Source organism: Anomalospiza imberbis, chromosome Z, assembly GCF_031753505.1.
Source record: "Anomalospiza imberbis isolate Cuckoo-Finch-1a 21T00152 chromosome Z, ASM3175350v1, whole genome shotgun sequence".
Classification (NCBI taxonomy): Eukaryota; Metazoa; Chordata; class Aves; order Passeriformes; family Viduidae; genus Anomalospiza; species Anomalospiza imberbis.
The window spans coordinates 19,846,462-19,865,992 of NC_089721.1; the positions used below are offsets into that span (position 1 = coordinate 19,846,462).

A 19,531-nucleotide genomic window follows, 5' to 3' on the forward strand; every position below is an offset into this window, starting at 1 on the left:
AGGAGAAAAGAGTAGAGCTGCAGGAGGGAAAGCAGTTGAGGAGGAAGGGCATATCCTATTTTCTCCATGTTTTTCTCGAAGAAAAATGGTTAAATACTGTGCAAACTGGGGCTTATGTATGGTTTGGGAAGTAGTGGATTTAGCCAAGTGGGACAAGTTAAACCATTTTGTCTTTCCAATTTTAACCCTCTTCCTGTTACTCAGATAAATACAAATTTTAAGTAGCTTACTACTTAGCAAATGCTGTTTGTCTAGAGTTGTGCATTTTTATTCCAGAAGTTCTCCTTTCCAATTAATTGTGTTTCAGTGAAATGCTCTTACCTAAGCCCTAGTCAAATCTCCACCAGGAGTCTGTCTTTATCCTTGACCGTTAAAGACTTCAAACACAAAATCCTGTCACTTTTTTTTGGACCTCCCCATGCTATTGGAGTTTGTAGTCACCCATCTCTCTGACAATTTTTCATGTAAGCAAATCTTCTAGAAGTTTTCATTATCTCCTCTGTCAAATAATATCTTTCTGTTAAGGGAAATGTTGATCCTCTTCCAGTTTTCTCTTCCCCTGCTAAAAAGGAACAGACAAAACTGCCCCAACAACATTTCAGTCTTTTTATTGGCAAAACATTCAGCTGTTTTACTGTGCTAAATATTCAGAAATTCTTTCTTATTTCTGACTGTTCTTGTCTTGTCTAAATCTCAAATCTAAGCATAATAGTCTAAAGATTCCTAAACAGGGACTCCACTACAACTTCTGAAATCCAATTCTTGATTTTTCTCTTCTATTCCCAAATTTTGCCTCTTGCTGCTTTTACTATTTTTATTCTCTCCTCCTCCATGTTTATGGACATGGTCTTCATACTACTCTTCGTCCTACCTGTGTGTCACACCCAGGACACGTACATGTTCTTACTTCCCAAGTGCTTACATTCTGGCAGTCTCCTGGATACAGTGAAGTCCTCCAGATTACTATTTCTAAGCGACCTTTCTTTCTTTGGCTAAAATTAGAATCACATGGTGTCTTACACTTAGCTTTTGCTGATAAGCATCACACCAAAGTAAATGTAAAAAGATATACCATGTCATTTTCAAGCTGTCATTCTTCAATTAAGGTTCATACGGACTTCCTTCTTCAATAAAGGAAATAGTCAAACTTAGATTCCTTGGTCTAGTCAGGCCACTTGATCATTCTCCAGCTATTTCTCCCTTCAAATGTCTTTGATCCAAGGTGCTTTATCCCCTTTTGCCTACCTGTTCTAGGCATGGAGGCCTGAAGCCTCTCCTTTGACCTCTGTAGCAAGCTGCAAAGATCGATTCCACAAGTTTTCACAGCCTGTTATGATCAATTTGTTATTTATAAATTCCCTAACGGGAGCTGATGGGCTACCCTCTTTTATCCATCATGACTGCAGTATAGCCATGTGGTAGGGAGTTAAGTTTTTCTTTCAGTGGAAAATGAAAGATGGTACCATCATGTCTCAATACCTTTGAGACAATGGTATTGTCTCAATCAAATTTTGGATTCATGAGCAATGGTACAGGTAATATCACACTGCTGTGATGTCATCTACAGACTTGTAAGAGTTAATAGTCTAGAATCGACTCTTAGTTTTTTTAACCCTACAGATAAGAAGTAATTTGTGTATGGAAAAGAAACTGTAATATTTGTGATTTTTTTTGTTACCTCTGAAGCAAATAAGGATATATTTCTTTGAAAAGTTTGCTTTTTTCTTGGAAAAGATTATATTTAAAAGAAAAAGATTTCCATATTTGTCATTCTGTACTGAAAAAAATCTAAAGCAGTTTTATCATTTTAAATCAATAAAGGATGAAGAGGAACATGATGAAGATGCTGATAGTGTAGAAGGTGAAGCTGCTAGTAATGAGAGATTTCAAATAAAGGAACGCATTGCCAAGAAATTGAAAATTGATACAAGTGAAAATACTAAACAGCAACTTCAAGAGGAAGAAACCAAGACAGAAAGGAAAACTACTAGTCGCAGGTAAGGATTATGTTGTTTGGTAGGTGTTTTTCTTTAGATTGTTTACAGTTTTAAGGTTTTCGTAATTTATTGATTCCTTGTATGGGAGTTTTATTTTTCCCTGTGAATCAGAAATAAAGTATATTTATATGTATATGTCAGTCTTTACTTTCTTCTCAGTTGTACTATTGAGTTTAGCAGCTTCTTTGGCTGTGTTAATATATAGTAGCCATCCACCACTGAGACTCACAGAAAGGAGAGTCATCCGGCAAAGTCTGGTATAACACAGTACTCATCCCTGCAGTGTACCAGCTTTCCAGCACTGCAGTGGACACATCAGTTTTTCTTTACAGACATAAAAGCATTGATTCCTGTCACGTAATTTAGTTGTGCCAGTGTTTGTGAACGTCCCTTCCAACTCAGTTGATCCTTCTTCTCACCACTTTTTATACTGATCATGATGTCACATGGCCTGAAATACCTCTTTTGTCAGCTGGGGCCACCTGTCTGGGCTTTGTCTCCTTCTACATCCCAGGCACTCCATTTCTCCTGCTTGCAGTACAAAAAGCAAAAAAGGCTTTGGCTCTCTACGTAACAGCTCTGTGTTCAACACAAGTCCAAAACACAGTCTCATGCTGGCTACTGCAGAGAAAATTAACTCCACCTCAGCTGAAACCAACATGAAACTAGTTCTGGAGCACTGATCTTCTATTTTTCAGTGTCCCTTTCTCTCAGTAAGAGCAGTACATACTAGTACATATAGCAGTACATATAGTACAAATTGCAGTACATAAAATAGAGTATCATGATTTTATGGCTATCTTAGACATAACTAGGTATTTTTTTAAAGAACATGTACAAGACATCTTGCAAAACGGATCCCCTGATTTTCTTTCTGTTATCTTTGAAGTTATGTGTGTTGCTTTGGGATTTGGCGGCTGTACTATCACTGCTGTAGGCAAACGGTCACAGGAAGTGGAGATCAATTAGTATGATGGATAACTTCAATCTCAAAATCTGGTTGATAGTCCTGTGGTTGAGATTGACACAATGTTAAGCTTCTCAGAGTCAATGAATTGTTCTTGGTTGGGGAGAATAAACAATTACAGTTTAGCGTTAACCATATTTGGTTGTGGAGGCAAGGATTTAGAAATTTGGAGGTTTCTAAGAAAAGCTCTCTTTGAAAAAGATCCTTGAACTATATGGCAGCCAAATAACTTCTTTACAACAGCCAAGGGCTTTGGAATCTGTACATATTTACTACCTACCTATCTGTCCAACTACCTCTCCACCAATCTGTTTAATTGTCCCTGGGGTTTTATTAGAATGGCTGCTGGAAACAAAAATGACTAAGATGTAATAGCAAGTTTGTAGCATGAAGAGAACACAAAGCTAGAGGATACCCTTAGGAATGAGGCACTCAAAGCCCAAGTTTACATCATGTTATAGCTTTTTTTAAGAGACATTTATGTAGTCAGTCTGTAAGCTGCTGGCTGTACATGTGGTCGGTCAATGTGTTCTGTTTGTGGTTATTCTGCTCTTTCAGGGAGGCAGTAGTAATAGTATTAAAGCCAAATGGGTTATCTTAACTCAGAAGAGGGTTTTATTGGTTGCATTTTTAGCAGTTGGGAGCCATAGCCTTGGGAGATACTGCTTTAGTATCACAAGTAACATAAATTTCTAGACTTACTGTTTTCCAAATAATTGTCTGCAGTCCTCTGGCATGAAAATCAAAGGCACATTATTGTTTGTTATAAATAATGTGTTTTTACATTTGAGGTCTGTTTAGATAAAGTAAGATAAACAATATTGAGTTTCATTGTCTGAAATAGTGACTATTTTCATAGAGTACTGGAGATGTTTAATAATATACTCATGGGTGTTCACCACCTACTGTAGTCAAAGCCTGTGTTGATCAGAGGTAGAAATGTGGGAGGTGTAAATGTCAAACAAAAAGTTGGATGGGCTATCCATAGCTTGAGGGTATTGTCTACTGACGTATCAGAGGGTGAAGAAATTTCTGATAGCTATCAAAATTTCTTCTCCTCAGATACTTAAATATGCTAGTAGAATAATTGAACTCCTAACAACATTTGTTTCAGAGTACTGTCTTTTACATGCATGACTTTTTCTGGAAAACTGTATTCATTTGTATCAGTCCAATTTCTTTTAATCCAAATGTATTTGTGAGGTCTATTTTAGCGAAGCAGTGTGAAAACAATAGACACTTACTCAAATTCATGGTACTGAGATCCAATACCACTTCTAAATGCAACCATACTTGAAGTGCTCAAATGGTGAAGTTAATTTTAGTCATTTCAGTATTTATTTTAACCTCTTATTTTTAAAATAGCTATATACAATTGACAACTTCAGATTAGATAAGAAAACTTGAGAAAAAGAGCCTCCCAGTCATTCTGGCAAGTTGTTAGAGAAATTCTACTGGTCTGGGGTTTTTTAGAAAGCTTAAACCTAAACTTCACAGTTTAAAATAGCTGTTTACATATAGGAATGTTTAGAGATGGAAAAAGTATTTGCCATCATTGCATAAGTAATAAAATTTCTCAGCATCATATTAAAATGGCAGTGGTTTGAGATGTCTATCTGAAGACTTCAGAGTAAGTAGTTCTCTTGTAGTCTGGTAATTAAAAATACTTCTTATACTTTTCATCCTGTAGGTGGAGCTCGGATGCTACACATTTCTGCTTACTAGCTTGAAAATTTTTCAGTGCTTCTTGTTTGCAAGTCATGCAATGTGGGATTAAATACAGTAGACTGTACAGTTTTTCACTGTATAATCAAGTTCAGTTGCGTCCTTGTAATGGGTATTGTATTAAATGGCAATACGAAATAAGTGCTTAAAATAGCTAAACTATTGAGGAAGAGAAGCAGACTTTTTGAGTAGTTAATATCACTTTAATTTAATTTGGTGTTTCTGCTTGTATATTTTCTCTTAATAATCCTATAATTTGCAGTTGAACTAAGTAATCATATTTATTTTGTTTTACAAACTATTACTATCCCAAGGAGATTAATAGTAGTAGTAGTAGATAATTACTGCTATCAACTACTTGTAATTTATAATAGCTCTATTACCACTCCTTTGCATTCCTGTTATTTTCTTAAATCCATTTGTTTGTCATTGGTAAAATAAATAATATTTGAAGCTTTATGTATTTTCTGTGGTATATATAAGTAATTAGTTCCTTCATCCTCAAAGCAGAAACTTGTAACATTTTTTAAGATGTACTTCCTCAGGCTTAGTTTTTTGTTGAAAGACAACATGAAATAACTTGGACAAAGACTTGCACCCCCACTGTCCTGTCATCTAGACACAATTATAATAAAAATAGTTAATAATGCCAGGCAGGGTTTCAAGTTCATGCTAAATCCAGTTCAGACCCTACAGTAAAAATTGAATATTGTCAAGACACCTCAACATTTTCTTGGCATCAACATGAATAAACATTGCCACACTGAGCAAGCAAGTTTGCTTTTCTAAAGTGCTTGTATAGTACTGTGGTGTGTAAAAGCCAAAAGTTATTTTACATGATCACATGGAAATATTTTTTAAAAGTTTTTGAAATCAAAACTTTTCTCTTTATAAATCTGCAGTTGTTATAAACAATGAGCTAGATATTTTGTATTTGTAAATTAATAATTTATGTTAAAATATGTTGTTTTAAATGCATTTATTGTGTGCTTGTTACCTTGTGCTTATAATGCAAGCATTACACTGTGAAAAGTAGTAAAAATATGTATTTATATGTTTCTACTTATTTAAACTTAATCTAGTATCTCGTCTTGTGTTCAGCAACCTACTTCTGTTAATCGGCTGTAAATAAGTATAGTAATGTGATGCCCAGTACCATATATTTAGAGCTACTTATTTACTTTGGAATGTTAAGTTTATCTGTTTCTATATGAACAGATATTTCTTCACAAAACTACTGTTTTAAATTTAATAACTGTACTTTTAATCTTACTAGCATTTTCTTAAACTGAGTGTAACTTACTATCAGGCTTTGTCCAACAATAGAGTTCTTCAGTTGTCAGTTTAGCACCAGAAAATAGACATTGTATGTTAATAAGACTGGCTTTTGAGGTTCTGAATAGAAACTCTTTCTGCTACTGACTTCGAACTTCACTGTACCTAGAGAACAGCTGCTGTTTTCATACAACAAATTCAGTTATTCTCTTAATAGTGTTTTAAGCCAAAGGAGACAATTAGATAAACTGTGTATCTCATGCCATAATTTACTGCCAGTTACCCTTGTATTGAATTCACTGTTTCGCTGCAGCTGAACAGGAAAGGCATTCAAATATAATTTTTGTAGATATCAAGAGAGCGTAGTTTCCTCTGTATTTAGTCAGTGAGTATATTCTATTCCAGTACTTAGATACATGATTCCTAACAGTACCTCTTCCAGTTTTACATTTTAACTTGTCTGGGTTCAGCTTGTAGCTACTGAATTACTTTTTGCTGAGCCTTTTTCTGAAATTCACTTCAGCAGACTCTATTTTCTCTTACTTCAATCACTTAAATTCTAATTGAGTCCTTTCAACAAGCTGTAGACATTAAGTTCTTTCTGGCCTTCATAGTAAGAAATTTTATCTAGTCGTCAAATTACTTTATGGCTTGGGTTTTTTTCCATCTCCAATTTTTTGACATTCTTTAAATCTCTTTCATCATTAATATCTTATTAGCCTTAATAATGCTGTATATAGAGAACAGCAACTGGTTTTTTTACTTCCACCTGTTCATTCGCAGGTTGACCACGTCAGCTCTTCTTACAGCCCTTCAACTGATATCACTTTATGTTGCTTGGGCTTTCCACTTTCTTTTCAATCATCACTCTCTGAGAATTAGTTTGTCATTTTCTCTGTATCGTAGTTCCTAGATCTTAGGCTTTTGTTTTATTCAGCAAACCCAGATTGCCTAACAGTTCTGATATGACAGTTTGCTACTGTGACAGTTTGTGCAATTCACTACTAATGGATTTAGTGGAGTTCACTGGAGTGGATAGGTATATTTCTACTCAGTGGTTATGTGCCTCTGACAGCTTTTTTAAGCAATAAATTTGTAGCCTAGTTCTTGAAGATGGTCTTTTGGCCTTTTTTGTGTTGCAGGTTTTTTTTAAGACTTCCTTACATGTACGTACTGGGAAGCACATTTTCAGCTTTTTTTGCTTGACTCTCAAATTAGCCAAGTTAGCAACCAGTCAGGAACTTATGCTTATTTCTACTAAGAAACTCCCTGATAGCACTGTGTCAAAATTTATATGCTACTCTGAAACTTAAATTTCCCCTCTTTCAATTTTTTCTCAAAATGAAACTCCTTGTACTCTGAAGTTTAACAATGCCTATTGCAAGGTGCTGCACCTTGGTCAGAGCAATCCAATGGATTGAGAGCAGCCCTGAGGAGAAAACTTGGGTGTATTGGTTCACAAGAAGCCTTACATGAGCTGGAAACATGCATTTGCCAGCCAGGAAGCCAGCTGGGCTGCTTCAAAAGTATGGCCAGCTGGGCAAGGGATCCAGTATGAAAGACAGGGATAAACTTTTTAGCAGGGTCTTTTGCAATAAGAATAAGAGGCAATGGTTTTGTTTTTTTCAAAAAAGAAAGGGTTAATTTAGATTAGGTATAACAAAGATGTTTTTACAATGAGGGTGGTAAAACACTGAACTGGTTGCCCAGAGAGGTGTTGGATGCTCCACCCATGCAGTTTGTTCAAGATCTAGCAGAACAGAGCTCTGAGCAACCTGATCTAGTTGAAGATGTCCCTGCACGTTGTAGGGGCTTGGAGGCAATAACTGTTAATAATCCCTTCCAACCCAAACCATTCCATGGTTCTATATTGTTTGTTAAGGGTAATGCTTGTGTTTCGTGGGGAAATCATAAATACTTTTTTTTTAATTAAAAATCATTAATTCTGTATTTCAAAAAAGGCTTGTTCACTCTGTTTAATATGCTTAATTTTTACGGATTTTTTTAGAACTAGGATCCATTATTAGTAATAAACTGGCAAAACAGCTTGTGTTGTTTAATTTTAACTTAATTTGAAGCAGGCCATTTTGTTACTATAAGAAGTGTCCAAAGCTTTAAACAGTTTTGAGCAATTTATATATTAAATTTATAAATTTCAACTTTATGCAAAAGTAGCTATTTAATGACATACTGAAATAATTTTAAATAATATTGAATAAAATTCTAACCAATATTTTTGTAAGAGTGCAAAAGCTCCTATAATGATGAATTTCAAGAGAGCAAGTAAATAAATCTTTGCTACTTGTCCTATTTCAATTCAGGGTAGTGAAATGTTTCTCTTTAATCCTAACTTTTAGTGGTCTTTATTACACTAAACATATTTAGGACTGTTCTAAGTGTTCTGCTTGTTGTTCTTTAGTGGTTAATAGATTTCCATTTCTGTTCTTTCACTCTTGGTTTGAATTGTTGTTTGAAAAGCTTCTTGGAGAAGTACTGGGCATTGAAATGTGCTGATACATATACAGAACACTATGGCAGTATTTTAGTCTTTCTGTTTTTCTGTATCTTGATTGAACTGTTTCCAAGCAAAATTTTATAAGGTTAGTCACTTGCGTTAAATACAGAAGAATGCTAGTTAAATTAGACAGTTCTTCTTGTTCATCATATAAATTCTTGAGAAGGTATTAATTCAAGCATGCAGACTTGGCCGTGAAAACCTGACAAGGTTGTAGGAGATAATGCAGGTAGTACCTTACCTAAGTATTTTCAGTGTGTATCAGGACAGTGTTCTTTCACTACAGAAGCACTTTATGGAAATCTGGACAGGACTCAGCCTCAGTAAAGGGATAGAATTTGGATTATTATTGGAAGTAATGAAGTTATTCTATTATTTATGAATTGACTTTACAGCTTAAGAGCATGGAAAGCACCTGCCAGTTGTCAAAATCAAAATATTTTCTGGGCATTATGCTGTAGTTACAGGTGCTCCATCGTACAATCCTTGCCTCACAGGCCAAACTCAGCTTGTACTCAGAGCGCAAGTGGGGTTCTACCTTTGAAGAGTTTCGGAGTTTATATCAGAAACAAAGTAGACAAAATGACACATGCCTCCAGTGGTTTGCAGATGGGACTCTCCAGAATTCTAAATACATTTAAAATTGTTTAAGAGAATATGTCTTGTGTTTTATAGCCACTGCAAATGATATGCAGATATGCATAAGCTGAAGCTACCTGATAACATTTTTTTTAATCCTGTGGTCTTAAGAAGAAGAAACACAGACACTAACTGGTGGGAGTTCATTGACTAGGTATCAAAAACAGTGGGAATGGGAAGCAACCTGAAAAAGGAACTTATTTTTATATATTATTTTAAAACCAAATTTGGTTGAGTGTGTTAATATAACAGCAGTTCTAAGTTTCCGCCTTTCAGAAGGGATAAATACTTCCACATATTTGTAATTTATAAACTGAACTTTCTGTTTGTTTCTGTTTGGGCGTTCTTTGGCTTCTGTGAACATGTCTTTATACACCAGATCCCCAGAAAAAGAATATTAGATACTTTTATGGTGCCTTGCTTGATCTTGACTATGGCAAATGTTAAAGTGGAAAATCACACACACACACACACACACGTGCAAATTCACTACAGATGTAAAGAGAAAAAAGGAAGATACTTAGTTTTACATATTTCAGGTGTCTGGAAGAAGGGAAATGTTTTCAGAGTATTGTGATTTGGTACTGATACCCTAATTTTGTAATTATATCATATGCAGTCACCAACAGGTCATATAATCTTACAGTCATACTTACCTACATGTCAGATGTTTATTTTGATAGGATTCTACATTAATTCATGTGTATTTTGTATGCTTTGAGTGATTTGTCATAGTATATAAATTCAATAAGGATTTGAACTGAAATTGCTAATTTGTAAATTGCCATTCATCCACAATAATATGAAAATTGCTCACTTTTGCAAATGTTTACATGACTCAATGATTGCAGTGAAACTATTAATGTAAACAAAAATTCATAAATAAGCCTGACAGCCAATGAAGTTCCTTTGGAATGGAAGTTAATGATTTTATGGTATGAGGATAAAGGAGAAAAATAATATTTTGGTGAAAATGACAGAAAAAATCCTTATCCTTGGGACTGAGCGACTTTTTCTTTTTAAGACTGTCTCAAGAGATTGTCATCTTCGGTTCGTGTCCACTTGGCCTGGTTTTCTTGCCAATTTTTATATAACTAAAGTGTTCTAGTTGCTTGTGGCATTCTCAATAGAGTTGATTGCTTACACAACCTCAGTAAATCAAATTCTAAGAAGTAAGCTACAAAATCAAGGCCAGAAGTAAGCTATCATAGACAAGAGACTTCTAAACAAGTTTTAGTGGTATAGAAGGTGGGCAAGGCCTTCCATCCACAGCGTACTGTATAAAAGATATCAGTCTTACAGTGGAATGGGAGCAGCCTCTTGCTTAGATTAGAACCTTGAATGACATTTACTATTGTTTTAATCTTTATATGTTTTATCAAGTAATTTTGTTATTAGATTTTTCTCATCTTCTCCACTAATGCCATAGCATTAATGCTTTCAAAGTACATTTAATTTATATTTTCTTTTGCTTTACATACTTCTTTTCCTCAGTTCATGAGGGATCACTCACTTCAGTCTATTTTTTGTAAGGATAGCAGTAATTGGTTTATCTAAGTGTAATGTTTCATATTTTAATCATTTTTATTTAATGTATTCCTAAGTTATTTTTTGACTGATGATAGTGTCTCTGTAATTGTTTAAGAAACTGAAAACTATTACCTACTTTTCCTTTGATAAAAATGAGTTTTGACGTAATCTGCAAGTTTAAGAATGTAGTGGGTTTCTTTCAATTTGCATTTTTATTTTTTGTTCAGGAAATTCAATATTTTGGACACATATTACTGACACAGGAAAAAAGATGACTCCAGAATTATTTTTAGAAATGCATTTATGTTCCGAATAAGACTATTTTCTTTGTGCTAAGGATTGCACAATTCACTTATTCTTTTCAAAATAATGTAAATTTTTCTGCCTTCTTTACATTAATAATATTCATTGTAAAGACAAAATAATCCCAGACATACTCTTTGTAGAGTTAATGATTGGCAGTAACTTAAAAGCAGACTATACTATATTAAACACAAGCCCAGATTGTTTGGGCACAAAACCTAGAATCCCAGCACTGAGATTTTTCTTGGCTAAACATCAAAGCATGTTAATAGGTAGAGTGTTAGGCTAGGACAAAGACAGGATTGTTACTGTGGTATATTTCATCCTGCTGCTACTTGGCAAGACTCAGTGTATTTTTAGGTGAAGTTTGTGTGTGCATTTGTCTAGTCACCTGGAAAAAAGGATGCGTATATGACCCGTGAAAATGCAGTTACTGTAATGGGAGGTGAGAACGTGTAATCCTTATTATACAGTGAATTGTTAGCACTATATAGTCGGCAAGATGCCATTTCAAAGAGTTGGAGTGTTCTCAGTTGTTTAGCTGCACATGTGATTTTTTTTATTCTTGTAACATAACAAGATGGATTTAACAGTGGTATAGCTGTGTACTTTTTAATTGCTAAATGTTCATGCTCCATTTCCTTTCTTTGTTTCAACAGAGTTGAGTAGCATGGGAAGAGATGTTTGAGAGTTTTCTTTTTATTATAGAATATATTTTCTGTAAATGTGAGTGGTTTATCTGAAAGTGGCACTGCAGTGAAGGATGACTGGAGTATGTTCAAACAGTTTCTTTAAACATCACATTGGATGTTTAACTCTAGACATTCAATCCATATTACAATTCAATATTTTTATTATTTGTACATGCCTTTCTATAGAGCCAAGCAGGTAATAAGTATTTTTAATATAGTGTAGAAGAAGTGATATTGGTTACCAGATTCTGGTTATGGAATGTTTATGAGTAATGGTTTGTAAATAAAAAGAAGGGAATTCAATTATTGCCTAAAAAGTTCTTCTGTTACATTTCTGATAATTAGTAGTTAATAGTAGTTGATAATTTGATAATAGTGAAACAAAAAAAATTACAGAACTTTCTGATCTGAATCACAGAATGGGTAAGGTTAGAGGGGTTGAATAAAATCTGTATCAACATGAATAAAGCAAACCCAACTTGAATCCTTATAAGGTTATATCTGCTTCTAATGAGAAGAAGCTGTTTATCCAATGAAAATGGAAAACATCCAAAAAGCCTGAACCTTGAAAGCATAAGGCAGAAAAGGCTGCTAGGAACATTTCATCCAGTGATTTACCTAATAGAGCACACAGGACTCCTAAAATTTTTTATCTCTTTCTTATCTTTCAGTGGAAAAAAAAATCCATTTTAATGTAGAGAATATATGCCACAAGAATTTTCTTTGGCAATTGCCTTTGTTATTAAGTAAATAAAAATGCTACTGCTTTTCAGTCCTTTTGGCTCCTCTTGGACCCTTTTTCACTCATCTGCTAGCCTTCTGTTAGCATATCTTCATTTGCAAATTGTACCAAATTTCTCTTGGACTTTGGTGTATCAAGTTGACTGGGTATTAACCTTCTTTTGTGGCATTTTACAGTTTTCTCCAGCTTTTGTTATGTGTCAGCTTCATCAAATACTATACTCTGTTTTCTTTCTTCACACAGGATAGTCTGATAGTCTGTCTTTTCTTTATGTCCGCAAGTACTAGAAGTAATTTTTTCATGGTTCTGTTATTTTTGCTCAAGAACACTTTGTCAATCTTGGGCATATAATTATCAGAGTTATATTTTCTCTTTATAAAGAATGATATAACCCTACTGTTTCCCTTTCTTTCACTCCCTGGTTCTCTAGATTTTTCCTCCCATTTTATTCACAACCAGTGTTCCTCATGGCTCAAAGAAAAATGCCTTCTAAAAAACACTTGGAAACAAACTGCATGAGCGTGTTGCTTTTTTTTTTCCTCTGATGCTTATTTTTACTTACTTTTCTTTCTGTTTTGGGATAATTAAAGAAGACAGAAAATATATCATTCTCAGATATCACATCAGGCTTTCTCTGATATATGAACAGATAGAGCTATTGAATCTTTTTTCCTTCTCAACATTGTAAGTTTTTGGTTTTGGTTTTTTTTGGGTTTTTGTTTTTGTTTTTGTTTTGGTGGGGGTTAATCCCTAACATAAAACAATAATAATAATGTAGGGAGGTTTCTGTATGTGCTCAGAGATGAATGTCTGTATATCTTTAGCTGTGTCTCTTGTCATAAATAAATGGACAATGGTTGCTAAAACATCAGTTTTCTATGTAAAAATAATTTACCCTGTGAAATAACATCTGAGGCCAAGTTAAAACTTTTTTTCCTGTATGGTACCATTTTTTGATTCAGGCCTTTGGCAGGAAATTACAAATACCCAGCTTTACCCTTTATTCCATACAGTTGTTTATTCTTTGTATTTTCCTGGACCTTAAGTATAAAATTCAAGATACTGGTAAAATCAAAGTATAAATCCAAATATCATGTGTTGGTGGCATCTTTTTAAGTTAAATTTTTATTGTAAAGTGATGGGGGGTGTATTTTAGTATGTTAAAAGTTGTAAATATGTCTGTGAATATGTCTGTGAATGAACACCCAACAGAAAACTGATTCAGTGAATTCATGTAGTTTCTCCTTATTCTGCTGGAGATTACTGTTGTCTTAAACCCAAAATACCATTACTAATAACTGGATCAAGTATTGCTAGTTTCTGTAGAGCATGGCATTTTGTAGAGACTGCCTTTTTTACCAAGAAGGTCTAAAAGGTTTGGACTAACACTAGAGAATGGCTGTTACTCTGAGGGGTTATTAGGATATTGTAGCATCTGGCATGAGGAAATAACTCTGGTAATGCAAGTAGCACTGTTAATGGCAGTGGGACCAGCAGTTCAAAATACTCAATTTCATGGAGCTGTATATAGCATGTGAATTTTCATTTTACAGTTTGCTACTTTCACTGTGACATATTTTCTAGTTCTCCTGGGTCTCAGAGCTCTGAGATTAGTGGCACTACCCCTTTACTTTCCAGTAAATTAGGGAATGCTTTGAGGTATCAGAGAGATAGGGACCATAAAAATGAGCAGGAGAGAATAATGTACAATGCTGTTTGCTGTATTGTTCTTGTCCGCTCATTTCTAGCTAAGGGATATTACAAAAGAAGGACATATTGCTGGGCAAGTTAGTGAGCAGTCTGACTTTTATTGGATTTTGTTCATTGCTAAAAAAATGGGGCTTAACTATCTGCAAAGAGAACTTGGTTTTAAAATTTGTATAAACTGTGTTACTTCAGTGTAGAATGAAAGTCTTAAAATCATGCCCAGCCTATCAGATAACATGTAGAGACACCCTGTGTGTTCTTGCACATGTTCTTAGAGCAGTGAAGTTGACTCTTTTGGACCACATGATGGTGTGTGGAGTTAGGGTGGCTTATGGAGTCCTGCAAAATCTAGGCTGAACCCAGCTGTATCTCCATAGTGTCTTTAAACCTCTAGATTGTGAAATGTACAGAAACATACTCACCTGGGAGAAGTGGGGTGTGAAGGTAATTAACAAAACCAACCAACAAAATGAACACATTAACAAACAAGCAACCAAGCAAAATCCCACAATAAACACAACAATGTAGTTCTTACCACCACTTCCACTATTTCACATTTTGGCTCATTGTGCACCTGAAAGTCTGTGATCCTCTCAGTAAAAAGGTTAATGCACATTGTTTGACAACTTCCCAAGTTAGAGAACAGCAAAGCATACCATAGTCACAGTTGGATAATTTCGTAATAAAATCGCTTTTTAATGAGAAGTATATAAGCAGTACAGACCTTTTGAAGTTCTTCTTAAGTTTGGCTGATAAGCAGCCATACTGAGCTCATTGATGGAAAGGCATTATTTGCTGAACAAGCCTCATGCTTAAGACTGGAAGTCATTCTTACGTCATTTCTTGGTTAATTGGATGCACCTGTGATTTGTTAACAGCTCTAATCCAGTGGTCCCTGAACCACGTGTGGAAGGGTCAGCAGGAGAGAGTCTGGTGCACTGTGAAGCATTGTTAGAGGTAATCTTAGTTTGGCAACCTGTCATGCCTGTTAAATCCAGATTGTCACTTTTCAGCTCTTGATGTGAGCTTCTCAAAATGAGAATAGTGCAGAGAACTGTAAAATTAAGTCTGTTGTTCTTTTCCTGCAAGGCAATGCTTAGTTAAGAACACAGGGATTTTTTTAAGAAAGTATTAATTTGTAGGTTTCTCTTTTGTAATGAAAAAGTCTTTACAATGTCGTTCTTTTGACAGTTGGAATTTGTTGTGTTTTTTAAAATAGAAGTGTAAAATTAATATGAATCCAGTGAAATACGTCTAGATATCTATAGGTACACATGCATGTAAATATTTTTGTTGGTATTTCACTCTCCCTTTCATGTCATAGAGTTTGGATCCTCAGCAGTCTCAGGTGCTTGTTATTATGCTGCCTTTTATAACTGTAATCATATCTGGTGAGACTGAATTTTCAGTATAGTTATTATAGATAATTAATTATGTTGGTGCTATTTATATACATAAAGTTTCTTTTAACTCCAGTGTGCTTTTCAGGGAGTTAAGTAGTTTGAGTCTTGCAATAAATCAGGAAAATACTTCCTACATATGTTTATCCTATACCTGAATTTTGAAAGTACATCTAAGGGTCTTGGGCAGTAGAATTTGCCTTTGTCTTTTTTGTACATTGTATAATAAACAGGTTGCTAAATTTGTTTAAATAATTTGAATAAGTTTACTTAACTGAAACACCTCTTGTAACATTCTTTATTAAATAGAAATAATCTTGCTAAAAGTTATGATACCAGAGAATCATAAAATTATAGGGTAGGTTGGAATGGATTTACAAAGGTCACCTAATCTAACACTTCTGCAGTGAACAGGCATATCTTCCATCATATTATTTTGCTCAGAGCCCTGGTCAGCTTGACCTTGAATGAACCCCAAGGATGGGATATCCACCACTTTTCTGGGCAATCTGTTTCAATGTTTCACCACACCTGCTGTAAAAAAATGTCTTCCTTACATCTAGTTTGAAGCTGCACTCTCTTAGCTTAGATCCATTACCCCTATCCCAACAGGTCTTGCTGTAAAAAGACTATCTCTATCTTTTTTATACAACCCTTTAGATACTGAAAGGCTGCAGTAAGGTTACCACAGAGCCTTCTCTTCTCTAGGCTGAATAACCTCAACTCTTTAAGCATTTTTTCATTGGATAGATGTTCCAATCCTCTGATCATTATCATGGGTCTCTTCTTCACCTGCTCCAACAGGTCCTTATCCTTCCTGTGCTGGGACCCCAGAGCTGATGCAGCACTGCAGGTGGGGTCTCAGCAGAGGGGCAGAATCCCCTCCCCTGGCCCTGCTACCCACACTGCTATGGATGCAGCCCAGGATATGGTTGATTGTTTGGACTGCGATTGCATGTTGTTGGGTCATGCCCATCATTTTATCCAGGAAATCTCCAAGTTGTTCTTACTGGGGCCGTTCTCATGACATCTTGCAGCAGAGGAATCATGTTTTTTTTCAGAGAAAGTATAAGTTGGTAGGATTTTAATTATTGAATTAACATTTGAATATTGATTGTTAGATCACAACCTCTGCTTTGGAAATTGTTGGTTGTATATGAGATGGAGAGTATTTCTGAATGCATGTGGATTAAATACTAACCTAGTACAGGGTTCATGTTTCATTATTTCCTAAATAATTCCTTAAGAAATAGTAGTAACTTTACATATAGCATGTCATTGTCACAGAAATGGCATTATGGTATTACTCTCATTTTAAGTAAATGTGTACTGTAATTCACTGTAGATGAAGTGAAAACTGTTAATTTATGCCACTTCTGCTGTGGTAGGAGATAGGGTCCAAGCTAATGTTATGAATGTATTTTCCCCCTATAAGATAGCATTCTCAAACAAGTAAGTTGTGTGGCTGTTTCAGTGACTAGAGAACGCAAAATGGAAAAAATTAACTGTTATTGTGAATTGAGGTCAGCAGTAGCATAATCACCACCAGAAAAAGAGGATGGACTTAATGTGTTCAGCTTATTCTGAACTGCAATTTTGTATTTATATTTTTTTAATTTTCATTTTTAATGCTTATTATCTGTGAAACTCAAACTGACAGCTTCTTCTTACTTGGGATGTTAATTACAATATACTTTGGAGTATTCTGATGAAATATGCTGTTTTTATAATGCAAATAATATGGAGGTTTCAGACTATTCCATAGATACTTTATGTGCTCATTTTTTCTTACAATTCAACACTGAGCAATTCAGTGTTCATTCACAGTAACCTAAGACAAAAAGCTACCAAAGTATTCCTTAGGTTTGTTCATGTTGTTAGCTATTTTGATTACGAAATAAAATATCTGGAACTAGCCATTTTGTTAAAATGTCCTAAGAAAAACAGATCACTTCAGCCATCTAAAATGTGAAATTTTTTATCACCATTATATGTTTGAAGTTAAAGTTACCTTTCATCAAAGAAGCGTGTTTTTCTCATCTAAAAATTAAGTGCTTAAATGAAAAATAAACCTTCATCTACTTAAAATAGCTGTATTTCTTATGTCATGGTATCCCTTCTACTTCATAGTGAGGATAGTATCTTCACAGTAATTACTTTTAGTGGGAAAAGCAATTGAATTAAATTTGACAATATTCATTTTGTGTAAAAGCATAAAAATTGAATTAAAAACTAATTTTTATTTTTAAAAATAAGTTCATGGTCCAGTGAAATCAATCCTTTTAATTGAAGCTGTTGGATTTTTTAATAACACCTCTGCCCAGAAAAAAGAGCTGTAGCTGGTGGAATGTTAACAGATTTTAGGGCATTATTAGGGCACTGTCATATATCCTTCCTATGTAACTAAATGTAGGCCTCTTTGAAAAAAATGCTTACGCCTACCAAATAAATAGTATTTATATTGCTTTTCATATTAATCAAAATTCAGTGATACTTTTGAAGAGTTATTATCTGTTATAAACTGATTTTTGTTTGGCAAATCTTTAACAAAAATTATCCGAATAATATGACCATCCTTAATCAGAGACAATTTTTTAATCACGTAATCTATATTCCTCTCCACATCAGTTACAGGGGCTGTCCCTCAATTCCTGTCTGTAATTTGTATGGTTAGAAGTTTCTCCTGTGAAACTTCCAGTGGACGCACAAAAATAAATAGCTTAACTTGTTCAAAGTGTTTTTTAAAATACTTCTATTTTGCATCTGCACAATTTTATCTGCAGTCTGTCCATGGCAGATATACTATTATAAGGTTATAGCAAGGCTTTAGAGTTGTAGTTGTAGCCATTTTCTGATGGTAAGTTAAAGGATTAAGCAGATCTTTTCAAAACTGTGTCATCAGTAAGGTGGTAGAATATTGGTGAAGAAAAAATGCATTCATGGGTGTCTGTTTTAATTCAAGCATTTCCTCCACAAATTTACTGCCTAGTAGCTTTTAGGCTCATTGTTTTTTTTTTCATTGACTGATGAAATGATAGTTGCAGGCTGTTGGCAGAAAAGGATGGTTTTGAATGGTGGCTATTGTTCTGTTAACATTAGACCCTCTGGCTAGAGGATCAGCAAGAATGCCTGCTAAGATTAAGTGACAATGTTGTCTCCTGTTGATGGAAATAACTTGCTGATAAACTATGACAGTACAAAAAGCCCTAAGGACTTGGGGTGGGAAAAGCTGTATTGCTCAGCAGAATTCTCACTTGCTAGCCAATTTGTCCACTAGTATCTATTGGGAAGTAGGAATAAACCTTACTTGTTTGTACTGTTTTGATAATTCTTGAAACAATTACAAATCATGAGGTTCTATTTCTGTTTCTCCCTACTTTCATGTTACTTTTTTGATACTAAAACATCCAAGGCATTATCTGATCCTGACAAGGAGTTTTATAATGTCTATTAAATAAATGTATTTCCAGTGCTTTTACTGAAATTTGTATCCTAAAGGGCTAAATCGTATGTTCGTATTTCATACCTTCATATGTTTGAGTATTTCTTACATTCAGGCTAACTGTAGATAAGCATTTGTTCTATAATTGTTTGATCAAGCTCTGCTACCCTACTCCAAAAGATACTCAGCTTTATTTAAATGCATTTGTGAGAAGTACTATTGTGATTCATATAATGCCATACAAATGCATGCTCCAAAATACCTTAGATTTAAAATGTTCTGTCATTCTTGAAATACTTTAATGTGTACAAAAGTTTGGAATTCTCTAAGAGAATTCATCTTTACAGTATTTAATCTTGACAGCAATGTGTACTTCCAGAAATTTTTAATCAAATGTTAAAACTTTTAATTTAGAATTACAGGATTACTGAGGTTGGAAAGACTGTTAAGATTAGTAAGTCCAAACATAAGCCTGATACTCCCAAGTCCCCCACTGAACCATGTCCCTAAGTGCAAGTTCTACATGTCTTGTCCATAAATACAGTGATGCACAACACCACAGTGTGAATAGAGAAATTCTTAGCAAGTAAGATTTTA

At 34.6% G+C, this 19,531-nt stretch overlaps 1 protein-coding gene across 1 annotated transcript in view; it reads left to right on the forward strand.

Annotated features, from left to right (window-relative positions):
* The window catches only part of CWC27 (CWC27 spliceosome associated cyclophilin), a 96,392-nt gene that overhangs the window by 12,873 nt on the left and 63,988 nt on the right, over positions 1–19,531 (forward strand). The window contains exon 10 of the mRNA XM_068176321.1: positions 1,822–1,997. Coding sequence (XP_068032422.1) covers positions 1,822–1,997 — 176 coding nt within the window. The remainder of the gene's footprint in view (positions 1–1,821; positions 1,998–19,531) is intronic.